Source organism: Nanorana parkeri, unplaced genomic scaffold (assembly GCF_000935625.1).
Source record: "Nanorana parkeri isolate BGI_ZX_2015 unplaced genomic scaffold, ASM93562v1 scaffold57, whole genome shotgun sequence".
Lineage (NCBI taxonomy): Eukaryota > Metazoa > Chordata > Amphibia > Anura > Dicroglossidae > Nanorana > Nanorana parkeri.
The window spans coordinates 1,719,755-1,735,485 of record NW_017306325.1 but is presented as its reverse complement, the minus strand read 5'-3'; the positions used below and the strand labels follow the sequence as shown (position 1 = coordinate 1,735,485).

Here is a 15,731-nt window from a genome sequence, read left to right as displayed (position 1 = left end):
GAATAAATGTTGAGGAAAGTTGACCAAATAGGTGTTTTTTCCCCAATATAACACTTCAGTGTTCTACCTAGTTAAATGTTCTTCCTTTTGACAACTGGTTGGTTTCCTAATATGAAATTTGGTATATATTACTACAGATTTAGGTGTTATTTATGCTGAGAAAACCTACTATAATGCCATTCACAATCATTTTAGTAGTCTTTGAGTTCTGTTGGAAATAATATGTGCTCTTGTAAGATTATGGTGTAGGAAAGCAGCCACATCCACTCCTCCATAATGAGACCGAGAACTTAAGTGTATCTTGAGTTTCACACTCTCCATTTGTCTTGGTGACTATTGTCGCATGGGGAAATTTTACCGAAGGGTCACCTGTTCTGGTGACTGCTCTCTGAGAGGATTTCCTCTTACTACTGTATGTTTTAGACAGAAAGTGAAAGGAAATCTCCCCAACATAAATCAGACAGCAATAAAGAATTGGCAGGGGTTCTAGCCATCACATCCAAGACTACAACAAACATGTTAGCTGGAGATGTATTTGCAAAGCACTAATCTCCTATATTGCCATCAGTCTCCCCTGCAACTGATCTTTCCTCCCTTACTGACATACCATACTGCAGTTTTTTTTTTTTAAGGTCCATTTTAAGGCTGGTTTTACACCTATGTGCTCTCATTGTAGGGCATTTTAATGATCATTGCAACAAGGCTTAATGCACGTTGGTGTATTTAAACGTCAATGTGCAATATAAAAAACACACTTGTTTTTTTTAGCATCTGTTGATTTCACAGAGCCTACGTTGACCTCCTAAAATATTACCTTCTGTACATCAGTTTTGTATGCTGTCTCATTTGCTTTTGATTTTGACACATCATTGTAAGAACTGTTTTTTGTTTTTGTTTTTCTTGTGGAGTAAAAATACAAGTTTCACTTTTAAATATAGGCAATGAATTTGGGCATCCTGAATGGCTGGATTTCCCAAGAAAAGGAAATAACGAGAGTTACCATTACGCCAGGAGACAGTTTCATTTGGCTGATGATCAAGTTTTACGCTACAGGTTTCTTTATGCTTTTGACCGAGATATGAATAACTTAGAAGAAAAGTGTGGTTGGTTGTCTGCTTCTCCGGTAAGAATTCTGTAAAATGTAATTTGTAAAATATAACTTGGTTATGCATCTGCTTACACCACAGTTTGCTTGTCTTTCGGTTTATTGATTCATTGTTGTATGCAAGGGGTGAGGCACTGGATTTTTTCCCTCCTATTCTCTAAGAGCTTTGTAATCTGAAAATATGAGGCAGGAATCTACTATATGAGGCATGTAAATACTAGTTTAATTGAATTCGACAATAATAGATGAGCTCTTTAGAAAATATACCTGTAGCTTTGAATAACCTCAGGTGGAGAGCAAATTAAATTTACTTGTAGATGCAAGAACAGGAGCTCAGAATAAAGTGATCAGACATTTGAAAACCATTGCACACTCTGATTAAGTAATATTTATTGCAGTAATTCAACTGCAAACAAGCTGGTATAAATGTTGTGATATAATTGTTATTCAAAGGGTTCAACAGTTGTAAAGTAACCTACAAGTGTCCAGAAGAATTGAGAAGTGACACTAATCCTCAGCATGTTGGTTTGTAGCTCCTGGTTGGTTTCTAGAGTGTCTGGGGTTCCTACCGTAGAAACCCGAATCACTCTATTACAGAAACAGCAACCAGCTTCCTCTGTTGCTCGCCCTGGTTCATGCAGTTCCTCGTTCTTCTATTGGTCCATCATTGTAATCTGTGGCCTCACTTACCAGTAGTAAAGTGCAATAGGTAGGAGGGGACAGGCCAGAGCCAACAACAATAAAAGCTGGACACTGTTTTTATAGTAGAGTGACCTATGCCTCAGGGGTCCTTGGGCACTTCACAGGAGATTCAAATGGACGTGCAGGCACCTGGAGATGCATACCGTGTGTAGTGTCACAACACAAATTATAAATATTTGGTCCCCAATGCTGCTGTAAGCACTCACCTTATTTGATGCCTCTTGCTGCGATCTTCTTCCTTCCACTCGTTTCTGACAGTCCCTCCAGTGCTGGTGTCGGTCTCTGATCCACCGCAGACTCCTTGTGTCCCACAGTGTCTGTCTGCCGTGTGTGCTCCTGGCTGCATGACTGCGTCCATTCATTGTGTTTTCTCCCCCCACTGCTGCGCATGCGCCCGCACACTTTGTCCTTCACAGTCGTTCATGAACCGGAGGTTTTTCAGCCGGAAGCGGGAGGCGCTGGCTGGAACAGGTAAGTAATTGGGTATTTGCCTAATTTTATTTTTTTAAATCTACTGCTTGCTAGTAGTAGATATATGCCAAAAAACAAAATACTTTTACTATACTTTAAAGCAAATTTACCCCACAAAAATATTAACAATTGTGCCGTGCTAAAACAGACTCTAGCCCTTACATCACTGCTGGGTCCTGTAGTGACATAGGGATTGGAGGAAGAAACCATAGCATGCACTGAGGTATAAAGACATTAGACAGTCCTAGAAGTGTCAAATGTTGAGGACTTTACCAAGGGCTGCAACACTCTAATTCTATTTATATATATTTATATATTTACATTTTTTATATTATGCACTTTAGTTTTTAGCGCTGCACAATTCACACTTTATTTAACACTCTAAAATACACTCACCACTAGCCACATTTTTAGGTTCTCTCCTTCCAACAATTCCAAATTTATGTATTAGAAGCTGAGCACAGTGCTGGCTACAGAATAAATAATGTATATGCACTAATGTAAAACTTGTAATTATTCAAAACAGCAATAGAGTTCACACAACCCTGTAGATATTCTCTGACACACCACATCTTTGGTTCATTGTACATTGTACCTGCATGGCATTGTTGTATATTCGCAAAGTGCAAAATACACACCAAGTAAGTGGTATGTTTTCAAGTTCACTTAATTTGGCAGTCCCTGCAGCAATATAAATGGCCTAGTACACAAGAAATGCTAGCCCTTTGAACTCTCTATCTGTGGACCATTCACAGGTATTTCATAGGCAAGGAGAATAACTTCACTACAGAAGTGCACTTAACTAGGAGTAGCTTATATATAGGGAATGCAAAATAAATCCACTGATGCAGAGGGGTCAGGTGTCCTTGGAAATAGTTTGTTAAAAATTTGTTTTATTTATCTGGAGAGTTTCTTGTATGTTTACAAGTGGATTGACCTTTCTACCACTGATATATTTATATTTACTCTCCTTTCTGTGAGTTGGATATACCCAGACCAGGCACCAGAGTGAGTACATTTTCCACATGACTGGGTTGCACTTTCACAGTGAAGTGGTACCTCTTATTGTGAACCCTTAATCATAAAAATTTGCCTTTGCAGACTTGTAGTAAGGAAAATGTAGTAATAAACCTCTTTTCAGGATTCATAAAGCTTGTGTGTATTACATAGGCAGGGCTTTAGCTATGTTTGTTAACATACATTTTTGTTGAGACCTATTGGCCTATGATACCGGAAGCCTTGGCAAACATGCTAATGTGAGGAGACAGGGCCAGTGACCTGCTGGTTGATGAGAAAAAGTTCCACTGCATCACTTGGCCCATCTGCCCCTTGACATGCTAGGGGCTGCGAGTACTGAGGAGGACAAAGTTCTATATGGTTGCCAGAGGCTCTCAGCATGACATGCCAGTGGATCCCAAATAAGGCTATAATCTAAAGCAAGTATATAACTGTGTCCCTGCTATTTAACACATGAGAGTTGTATAACCCTTTTAAGGGATGCAGTTTTTCCTTTATAGGTGCAAGCTTCAGGTGTTAACTTAATCCTACCTTTACTACCTATGTGCGTCAGCAGCTACGTGTATTCCACTGAACTCTCATCCTGCCCACGTTCCATTGGGAAATAAATTGTATGACCAATCCTGTTGTTTTATTTGCCAGTAATATTCTGCTTATTGCTAAACTGTTTTGCAATTTCTGCTTTTTTAGGCCTTCATCAGTACAAAGCATGAAGGTGATAAGATCATTGCATTTGAACGGGGAAATCTCCTTTTCGTCTTTAATTTCCATCCTTACAAAAGCTTCACTGGATACAGATTGGCTGTAAATGCACCTGGAAAATATCCTTACATAAGTATTGTCTCGCATGGTAGCACATAATCTCAAGGAAATTGAGCTTTTATTAGTAAATCGAGCTTAATGGCTAATTCATTTCCACTTGTACAAGTCAAGCTTTATTCGTTGTTGCAGGCCTAAATCTTATGGAATGTTATATTTTCTCCCAAAGAAGAGATCCAAAAACAAAGCTTCAGTGAAGATAAATAACTGTTTTTCTTTATTTGTTTAACTCTGTACCTTTTTTTAAATATAATTATGCCTTAAAATGTTGTTTTTAAAGTGAAAGCGTACACCCCAGAAAGCACCCATGCCACGTGTTTATACAGTATACTTAAAATAATGTATCTTGTTTTCTCCCTTGTAATCTGATATAGGCACAAAAAATACCTGTTGATCCTGTCAGAAGACACTGCTATACTGTATGCTCTGCAGTCTTATCAGCCCTGCACCTCAGTGAACTACAGAGTAACTCTCAGGATGGGGGGGGGGGGTTCTGTAGTCTTAAAACACTTCCTGTCCTAGAGTGACAATCCTGCTTCTCAACAGATGCACTACACTGAGCGCTAGGACAAGACGTGTTTTGCTGGCAGGATCACCTGGTGACAATAAAATAAAGGGAAAAATAATGCGCCCACCACATCTTAGGACCGGTAAGCTGCAATATATAAAATGTTTGCTCTTTGGTTTGAATACACTTTTATTTAGGTATATATATTGTTTTTATGTTATATCAGGTTATCATTTGCTTTCCTTATACAATGCTTCAAAGGCATATTCCACCTTTAAAAAAAAAAAATTGCACATGAATTCATAAAATAAATATGTGCATTGATCATTATTTGATTTCGAAACATTGTCTGTGTATGTGATATCATGTCTCTCTTAGCTTTGGATAGAATAAAGAAGGGACGATAAAGTGGACCTTCGGTGTGCTAGTGACTAATTTCTTGTTACTTTGGACTACCCTGTGCCATTTACAGGTTATTTCAGCACCCATCATAAGACTTTGATTGGGATTCCAGTCCGGAGTGCAAGGAGACATCTGCTGCCTTGTAATTTCTCCAGTCACAGATCCTGTCAAAAGATCTGTGAATGAATGATGCGGCTGTGCGATTATCTAGTATGAATACCTTTTTTTTTTTTCGTACTCGCCGATACCGAATACTGATACCGGAAGTCTCAATAAGAAAGTTAGGCGCTGTGTAATGACTCACCACCTGGCTTCCCAATCAGCAGGGAAGCCGTCTCCATGCTCTCTCGTCACCAGGTGACGAGGAAGCATGGAGCCAGCTTTCTGGCCAATCAGGAAGCCGGGCGCCGTGTAATGACATGCTGCTCAGCTTCCTGATTGATTGAAAGAATAATATGGGTAGAAAATGTGAACAATTTATGAAAATGATTTTCCTGTCACTTTACTACAATTCTTGAGGCATGGCATAACTGTGAAAGAAGTGTATACCTACTTGGCCTTCCTGCTGCCCATCCTGCTGAACTCCCATTTTGAGATATCATTCCCCGAAACCTCTACTTCTGGGAGTGTGGATCTCCTGGTCCCTCAGAAAGCTAATGGCTTTCTTCTGCTTACACACACACAATATGTCATTACAGGAGAAAGTAGTGACGTGGAGGTGAGCAGGAGGAACCAGATAGAGCTGTAGGTGACCAGGAGATCAACCAAGCCGACTTTGGGGCCATTTTTTACTGAATAGATCAGAGATCGGCGGTATAGGTGGCATGAGAGGTAAAATTGTACGTCCTTCTTTCTCAGGTGTGTCTGAAGCACATCAATATAGTCATAGGGTCTCTTTAATATCAATACTGTATTTGTATGAGCAACTTCATCCACAAAGATGCTCATACTATGCAGCCTACAGTAGCTTTCAGGAGCTTGACTTGCTGACATAGTTATACAGGTGTATATATATATTACTCAAATGGTGCAGACTTGATTCTTAACAAGGTTGCAATGAACAAAAAAAAGACAAATTGATCCTGCTGGCTAATTACCTTATAAATCTAAAATAAATGGGCTGCTGGTACTGAATCTTAAGTTGTTGGATCTTCGGTCTTTCACCTTATGCAAGTGATAATTTTTACACTCGTTTATTTTCAATTTGGGAATGTCTGTTGAGTTTCAGACGTTGTCAGTTAGCCAGCCTGTGTTATATTATATGGTATTTTAATGCAAATTCAAAGTATTTTCATGAATTTTAAAAGACGCTAAATGAATGCATGGACGGAACACTAAATATCTGTCTAAGTGTCCGGAACTTTAAACATGTTCAGATGTCACTGCTGCATGTATATTTAAAATGTAAATGCCAAATTCTTTGAAATTTTTCAACTTGAGCCTCGATCTTTTAATGAGCAAATAAGGTCATTTAGAATGAGTCACTCATTTGTGATTCCTGGGAGCGTGGATGTTGCTTTGTCGTTTAACCACAGGTCTCATTTAAAGTATATTCATAGACCTGATGAAAGCCAATATATGCTCTATCTGTAGAGAAATCCTAATTTGTATCTCACTTCAAATTGTCTTTTTTTTTTTCCTTGGTAATATGAATGTTTTTTTTTATTTTCCACTAAAGATTTGTTGATCTAGCATAAGCTTATTAAAGATACCTAAAGGAGTTTTTCAATTTAAGCAATGCAGAAGGCGCATTCAGAGCAATACATTTCTAAGACAGGCACTCTAAGTCGTTGAAAAGGTCAAACAGCTTCAAGCAGCCCCTTAGCTGTCCTTGCACTGCCACAAGTTAACTGTTTTGTTGAGACTAGTGTAGGGTAAACCTTCCTGTTTAGTATCTGGTTTCCAGTGGAAGGGTTTTCAAGTTTTTGGTGAAAATATGCAAATGCTGTAGCACACGTGTACACACTTACAGAAGGTTGTACTGGTTTGTTATCTACGCTTGCAACCTAACTAACTAATCAGAATCAGAACAAAACTGAAATTTGTTTAATTAGTCGGTCTACTTGATATTGTAGAAGTCTTATTTTCTTTGAATAGGCCTTAATATGAGAAAAACTAATTCATCAGTAAGTAAAATATAAGGATTGGAAACTGAGTTAAAGTGTATAAATTGTTAAAACTTTTTTTTTTTTTTTTTATAGAGAAATGTTTCAATTATTTTTTGTTGTCTTTGTCCCATTGGGGAGATTTCCCCTTCACGTCCTGCCTTGGAGATGGAACAGGATTTTGGGGAAAACACACCACATACTGTTCATTTTTGGATTTCACATCCTTTCCTGTCTTGGCGACAATCGTCACCAGGAGGAATAGATAGCCTCATAGGGGTTGTAATGCTTCCCCACTCACATTCAGAATTAGAAAAAGAGTTTTGGATATACAGTACATACACTTTAAAGTATATGGCAACGCAAGAGGACTCAGTAAGAAAGAGGTAGTGGATATGGATAGCACTATGCATGTATGCAATGTACATGCTATTTTTTTTTTTTTTTTGCAAAAAAATAAATGTTCTTATTTTTAAGCACCTACATGACTGTGTGCCTTCCTCTTTATCACCATTTAGTCTTGCCTCACTTTCTGTTTTGTTGATAATAGCCACCTGGCACAGAACATAGAAAGGGAAATTTACCTAGCGGGGACACGGGCAGCAATAAACTCTTAATAGAGGGCCTAATCCCCATTATACCCAAAACGAAAACAACATTTTAAGCTTTTGGTCATTGCTGATGTAAAAATCTGAAGTTCTCATATACAGCTACCTTTTGGGTAATCTGAGCCTTAAGTGATTTTGTACTTACCCTAAAATCTCTTTCTTGGAGATCATGAAGGGATGTAGGTCCCACCATGTTGGCTGGCCAACATTTTTTTTCTGTTTGCCAGTGTCCACCAGCTTCCTGTAAGCAGCTGTATGTAACCTGCTATTGAGTTGATTTTATTTGGATTTTGTTTGGAAACCTTAAAATGAGCTAACTCACTATTTGATATCCAGCTGACTAGCTGCAGTGCCAGCTTTTTAAATGAGGTCAACCTAGCTCAATTTGCAAAAACATATTTTCCTGTCAGCTGGCAGATTGATTTCAGTTTTTTGTTATTTTTTATTTTTTTTAAATGTCCTACCTAAGAATAGACACTTTAGTTACCTGCTTTACTAGCCAGAAAATCCTCTTCTGTGTGCCTCTCTAAATTAGTTCCACATTGTTACTAGAGACTTGACTTCATAGCTAAGCCACACCAGCTTCTAAACCCCTGTCTAATGAGAGTGTCCTTACTGGTCCTTATTGGAGTTGGAGATGGCAGGTGTTGGGACATGAAATCAGATATGCTGCTCTTAAAGAGTCACATAGAAAAGGATTTCAGGGCTAGCAATAGTAATAGGAGTCTTGTGGCATCTGTCCTCTTTTACTTTGAACCTGTCAGGCATTTTAAATATCTAAATCTTTGTGGTGCTAACCCAGCCACCTGGCTGCCTTGCCTTCTTATATGGTAGATAGTTATGTCCGCAATAGTTGTTGAATAGTATAGGACCCACCCCTACAATAGCACTACCTGCATTACATAACATCTGAGGAGCACAACACAGTTGAGGTCTGGTTTTATTTTAAGGTGATTTCGTTTCTGCCCAAAGACCAACCCCTACCCTTCATGCTATCTGTAATACTGGAACCTCCTGTACATAAGGCTGTGACTTGTCTGCATGATTTTCTTTGGAATTTGAACAGTGTTCACAGGAATCTGTAGGGACAAGATTTACCAGTGATTTGAAATTAATAATATTTTTTTAATTAAATATTAAAATGCAAAGACATAAATGGAGGTTCTACCATTGTTTTTGCTGTGGGCATCAAGTATAGCTTTCATGTATTTATTATATAATGATGGATCTGATTATACACGATAGAAGTGTGCTTATTAAATACTTCTTCTATATGATAAGAGTCCCTTTTTTAGCTACTTGATATAATTTCCCAAGCAAGGTCATTCTATTACAGCAGAATTGAGCGATGATACACCACTTTGCATTACATTGCAGACTCAGTTAGCATGGAGGTAAATTGCATTTTAACTATGCCAGTTAATAACCTACATAAACTTTAAACTATTCTGGATATTCTATGGTTTTCATTTAATTGAGTTAAAAAGCAAATTGATCTGTTTAGTGTAATTTGCATTCCGTTATTGTGAAGCTTTATGTTTCATTATGCTTTCATGATGTACAATAGATCATTTTGTTTGGGCATTTATATTCCTGATCTCTGTATAGGCAAAGTAGTTTAATAAGTAATTAACCTTATAGATAACGCAGTGCTCACTATTTTACTGTTGTTGCTGGAGACTAGTCATTTTATTCCTGCTTTACAGTACAATGGACAGAATAAAGTTAACCATAAACCTAATGAAACTGTAATCCTCTATTGTCAAGGAAATGTTTTTGTTTTATTACAAACGAAGCAATTTCAAAACCTGCAGCAAATACATGTTGTCTAATTAACAGTGATTTCCAGAAATTGCTGCTATAATTTGGGAGTATTATTTGAAACTAAACTCCATAAAAGACCACTTGTATTTCAGTACAGCAGTTACACATAGAAAAGGGTTTGGGCAAAAACATAACGTGATAATACGTTATAAACGTAATAAGTAACGTGATTGGTTCAGTATGTGGATAGGTGCTTATTTAAAGCATATTGTTATACAGGATTTCATGTATTATACAGGATTTATATGGTGCCAACAGCGCTTTATAAAAGTATCTAAACCAAAGAACACAAATTATATACATATACGTTGCAGCTTACAAGTACCTAGATGTGGTGGTGGTGGTGGTGATCGTTTTCTAATAGGATTTTGTTCTTTTATTTCACCTGGAGATACTGCCAGTTACACACTTCCTGTGCTATGGTGACCGATCTGTATCTGTGGAGGAGTAGCGTTTTCATCCGAGGACAGGACTATAAACACATTCCCATCTCCATTGTCCATAAAATGGGGGGATATATTATTTAGTTGACATAGAGTGCTCAGAACAACTTATAGGAGTGTAGCGCAGCTTATACGTTTTCTGGCATATTTTTCTGTACTTATTGAATATTGCATGCAGAGACTATCTACAGGGCTGCCCATGCATTTTAAATATGATTCCAAACAGGCAGGTACTTCTGTTTTTATTGTAAAAGACATAACATGCCTCTTCTGCTATTGAGAGTCTGTCTGATTGATTGATTATATATATATATATATATATATTCAATATCAAAACACTTTCAATGGTTTATTTATCAAACCAAAAGAAAGCAGATGGAAGTTCATTGTTAAGGTTTTACATACATAAGTTTAGTCTATAAAGAAATCCCTTCAAGGTTAGTTGTATATATTGCATAGATCTTGGCACATGTTGTTGTAGAATTATGTCTGTCTTTGTTCTGAAGAAATTGGCATATACTTTTATTATCCCTACCTGAACTGTCTTGCATCCAATTTATAAGGAAATCACTAAAAGGATTTGTTTTCTCTCTTAGTTCAACTAAGTGTCTTACCATACTACCTGCTGGGGTTTTTTTTCTTTTGATTATTAATCTGTGAAAAGGAAATCCTCAGAAATGCTCTTTATAATTTGTGGTCGTAATTTGCATTTATTGAAAAATCGGAGGTAAAAATAGTTTCACTCCCCTGTGTCCTCAAAGAGGCAGTATTGCTTTGATTACTTGCTTTTCCCTAGCTTTTTTTTTATTTTTTTATAAAGTATATCTAAAGCTAAAACTTTTTATAGTTTTGGATAGTGTAAGGAAGATAAAATCCCTATCATTATTTTTATGCCTTGCATCCTATTGGGGACGGTTCCTTCACTTCTTGTCCTGTGGACATGTTAGGAACTTCAAGGAAATCTCTCTAATGTGAAGGAAATGTCCTGAGTACCAGAACAAACATAGAGGGGGGATCTTCCTTGTGAGAACCAGGACAGTAATAAAAACCTGACAAAATTGCTAGACCTTATCTCTCTAGGGAAAATGCGAAAAAAGTGAGGATAATATCAGTTAAAATAAAGATCAGCTGGAAACGTAGCTACATAAAATGTGCACTTAATTTCTTGATCAGCTGTACATTTAAAGCTGAACTCCATAAACTACCCTTCACTACATATTTGACACTGTTTTTTTGTGTTTCTCCGATAGCCTTTTTATATTAAGGCCAAGATGGGGCTTCATTTACAGATACAAGCTTGTGGAGAAACTGACTCCAATGGCAGTTTGATATCTATTGGGCTAACAGGTGGCAGAATGGAAACTGCAACTATATATGTGTGTGTGTGTGTGTAAAATTGTCAAGTAATAACATCTTTATTGTATTTTGTTTTTGTGGTTTGGGGGTTTTGAATTTAAATTACTTTTTACAATGTTCCTTAACAGTCTGGTTTAAATATATGATTGCACTGGATACTGATGCTTCAGAGTATGGAGGTCATCAAAGAATTAATCACAAGACAGAGTTCTTTTCTGAAAATATCCCTTACAACAATCGTTCAAATTCACTTTTGGTAAGTATTACATTTCTATTAAATGGAATGTTAATAAATATTCCAATCAACACAGTTTTATTATTAAGAATCAAGTCCCCTCCAAGTTAACCGTATGCAATCATAAGCATGAGGTAGCAATCACAATGGTTATGAGGTTTAACCCTTTCGCTGTTTTGTAAATGCCAGGTCCGTATGGCATACTGACCTGGCCAGCTGGAAGCACTTTTGTAGGTCCGTATGCCATACGTCCTTGGCAGCGAAAGGGTTAATTCTCTGCTGTTGTATAGCGGTTAGGCAGAATAATCAGTTATGATTGTATTTTCTCCCCTGAAAATGTGGTAAAATTGTGGAGGACCAAACTTTCATACGCAATACAACAGCATAATTTTTTTATGATTTTTAAATACTTCCAGTTCCATGTTTTGATTATTGTACTAAATATAGACATTTCTATATTACTCATTAAAGGCAGGGTAGATTAGCAACAGCAAATGTGCTGGCCATATGCAGAGCGAGTTTCAGACAGTTCTTGATTAAACTTGCACACACTTCACAGTTGGAATGCAATAGCATGGCAGGGGCGTTCCCCTATCCACACTAGGACTTTTTTCCCATTCAGCTCCGCCCTTTACACAGGGCCTTTCTGCTTAGTTGCTGTTGGGATAAGAAATCTGCTTCAATGTGAGCAAATTGTTTTCAGAGAGTCAGCTTACGCACAGAATTGCATTAGGAATAGGACCTGTAAAGCACAACACTGCAAGACAAGAAACAGACCATATACTTGTAAGGAGTGAATATGGCTGCCCCCACGTACATATAGACCATGCTGTATATTAAATTTAAGGAGGCTATTTACATCTTTATGATTTGAAATAAGACCAATCCAAGATGTTGCTTCCTTTCCCCATATGGAATTTAATGGTCCACAAAATTTTTTGACACCCACAGGTTCAAATGATTCCACGCTCCAAGCAGAAAGCAGAAAAGAAACTGCATACCACTAAAATACCATTTGACTGGTTTTGTGGCTGGATTTGATCATATTCAACTTTCCATGTATACAGTTTCCATGTTTTTGTCCCCAAAACCCAAGAAGCAGTCAGACCCATAAATGGAAGATTGCTCTGGGCAGTTAGTTTCATGTGATTTTTTTTAAAGTGAAAGCTTCAAAAATAGATATAGAATTTCGGCATGCATTAGAACTTATAACTTATAAGGTTATGGACTGACTCCTACTTAGCATATTTGCTAAGTGGGATATTCAATAATGACTGTATTTGGGGTTTTTTTTGTGTTCTTCAAATGTTGAAAACCAAAAACATCCACCAATGGGCATTGTAGAAAAAATTATTTCTTTCTCGGAGGGCCAACTTACACCATCCAGTGCGTTTATCTGAAGGATTCAGCGGGAGGGGGTGTGGTGGTGCCATTCATTTCAATGGCGCTGCAGACACGCCTCCCTCCCACACTGCATGCACATTTTTTTGCAATCGCACCGCACTGGACCGCAAGGGCATTGCAGTACCACGCGTTCCAGTATGGGCAGTCGCACTGCTTGCCCCAGAACGCGGGGAGGGTTTGATTAAGCAGTCCAGTGCATTCATGTCACAGAACTGAGATGAATGCACTGGATTGTGTGAACGTGCCCTGACAGTAGAAACCTTCTTTAGGAAAATGACATTTAAGTAGTACTAAACTTTTTTTCAGTGATGAATTCAGATCAAACAAATATACATTGCCATCAAAGTATTTGTTTACATTTCCTCCCAAGCACTCAGTCATCATGTTTCTAAACAGCTGTCTCCAACTCAGCTCCAACTTCCCTGAACTTCCTGTCCAGTACAAGATCACAGAGCAATCTCCAAAATGTATGTATCTACTATCCTGGAGGAGAGTAGAAGATGGAGTGGGGAGGCTTGCCCTGCTGTGCCTGTGTGTATGTGGAGACACACACAGCTTACTAGCACACGCAAAGGGGGCTCCAAGGGAAAGGAGCCACCCTAAAACAGGATATCAGGACAGGGTTCAGTAAACCAGATGATTCTGCAGGAAACTAAAAATTTTAAACATCAAGCATCCATTGTTAGTGATGTCATCAGCATTTGAAATAGCTTAAAAGCCTTTTAAATGTAATATCACTTTAACCCCAGAACACTATGTAATGTGTACAAAATATTGCCATACACTATTTTTATACTAGTAGCTAAAGTCTAGACCCCTTTTTTTATTGTCTTTCAACTGAAAGGCTTGTTATGATTCTGTTTTGTAGTGTATAACAAAATGTAAGTAATCTACCATGTCATTGTGCCAAACTCATTTGTTGCTCTGAAACATATTTTCTTTTCAGCTGTGAATTATTATAGAGATGCGAAAACACCACACCTTCCAGTCCTCTCGCTGCAAACACAGCTTAATATTTCTGATTTTACAGCTTTCCGAGATGACTTGGTGCACTCTAGTGGTTAATATTTACCACTTCACTTAATGCTTCACAAGCTCCAGTTTTCTGACTTGCACTCATTTAAAAAATAGGGATTTTCTAATATTCTCATAATTCGCCTTCTGCTAACATTTTACTTTTCTTTCTGGATTGTTTTCTTCTATTCCAGGTCTACATTCCATGCAGAGTGGCTCTTGTTCTTCAAAGCGTGGAGAATTACTGAGCAGCACAGTAGCATGTTTATCTAAACAATGTAAGCGTAAGGTGTTTAGAAGTAGAAACATTCACACAATGCCGAGTGTCATAGAATGTGCTTGGGGTTATTCACAGAACTCTAATGGATAGAAATTGCAGGCTGAATTATCCTACACTACAAGAGATGGCAAACATTTCAAGAGGAGAGTGTTTTTTGAAAATATTTTACAAAACAGAACGCAGAAGTGTTATTTTGTGCTGTTTGCTTGCAAAATGTAAACTTAAAGGCTCTATGGGGATCAATTGCAGGTTATACAACAGTGACCAAACTGTTCTGAAAATTGCTTTTTAAAAAAAAAAAACAGATTTGAAAATTAGATCTGCTGAAATCAGTGGTTATAAACAGTTAAAGAACACAGATTACTTTTTAAAATGTAAACTGTCTAGACAACAAAACAAAAAAGCACTTTTAGGATAACAACCCTGTCTGTGATAAAACACTTTTGCATCTGAATGCTTGTAGCCAGTCAGTTATATTTGAAATAATTCAAACATTTTGAACTTGTTTGTGGCCATTCCTTTTCCTCCAGCATGTCATATCTGAGCAGGTCTAAACCAGGGGTGGGAATAAAGCTCTGCTGTTATTATGCAATGGGGTATTTTCCTTCTTTGGTGTATTCAAATTGTATGCAAACTATACGGTCAACCATATATATTTCCCAAAGTGATATTGCTCCAGACGGACCTACGGCTTTCTGTTGCTGGCCGCAGGTACTGCTGCACGGTATGCTGCTTCATATATCTGACCTTATTTGGGAAGCATATGGATTCTGCTCAACCTAAGCAACCACAGCCATTAGCAGGAAGCTGTAGGTTCACCGGGAGCTATACCACTTTGGAAAAATACGGTTGGAGGCAAGGTTTAGCAGTGTGCAGCTACTTTGTGTATCTAACTATCCTGCCAACCAGCCTTTTGTTGCAAGAAAATTAGGAGCAAAATATCACTTAAAAGCTCCTCTAGTCTATTGAAATGTAAATGAGCTGCCTAACTGCAAGCTTTCCAAAGTACCCTTTGTCCAGAAAAGCCTTTCTAGTTGCCTGGCAGAGACTGTTTCACTTTGCTATGGAGACTTACATTCAATGAGTTGGGTCCTAATTCCACTCTTTCCCCTTATGCTAAGCCAAACCCACAAGTTGACCCCCATCTAATCAAGCTTCCCTTTTCAGCCCCATTGGATATATGTCAAGCAAGTGAATGGGGTTTTATTGCAGGGGGAGGGAATAGCTCCAATGTGGGGAATTGGTCTCCCTAACAAAGTGAAAGCTTTCGCAGCTGGAGCACCGAAGAGGCTTTTCTTGACATGGGAGATGTCAGCTTTTAGACAACACATTCACAGTTTCACTTTGAGAACCCTATATACCAATACTGCTGTTCAGAACTGAACGCTTTCTGAACTTTGGACAGTCATTAAGGCTTTCTCTTGCGAATGCATGACTT

At 37.9% G+C, this 15,731-nt stretch overlaps 1 protein-coding gene across 1 annotated transcript in view; it reads left to right on the top strand.

Moving 5' to 3' along the window:
• GBE1 (1,4-alpha-glucan branching enzyme 1) overlaps positions 1–14,550 on the top strand; it is a 106,837-nt gene extending 92,287 nt beyond the window's left edge. The window contains exons 14-17 of the mRNA XM_018576140.1: positions 939–1,123; positions 3,986–4,130; positions 11,489–11,616; positions 14,208–14,550. Of these exons, the coding sequence (XP_018431642.1) occupies positions 939–1,123; positions 3,986–4,130; positions 11,489–11,616; positions 14,208–14,261 (512 nt within the window). The 3' untranslated portion in view covers positions 14,262–14,550. The remainder of the gene's footprint in view (positions 1–938; positions 1,124–3,985; positions 4,131–11,488; positions 11,617–14,207) is intronic.
• Positions 14,551–15,731: the final 1,181 nt, after the last annotated feature.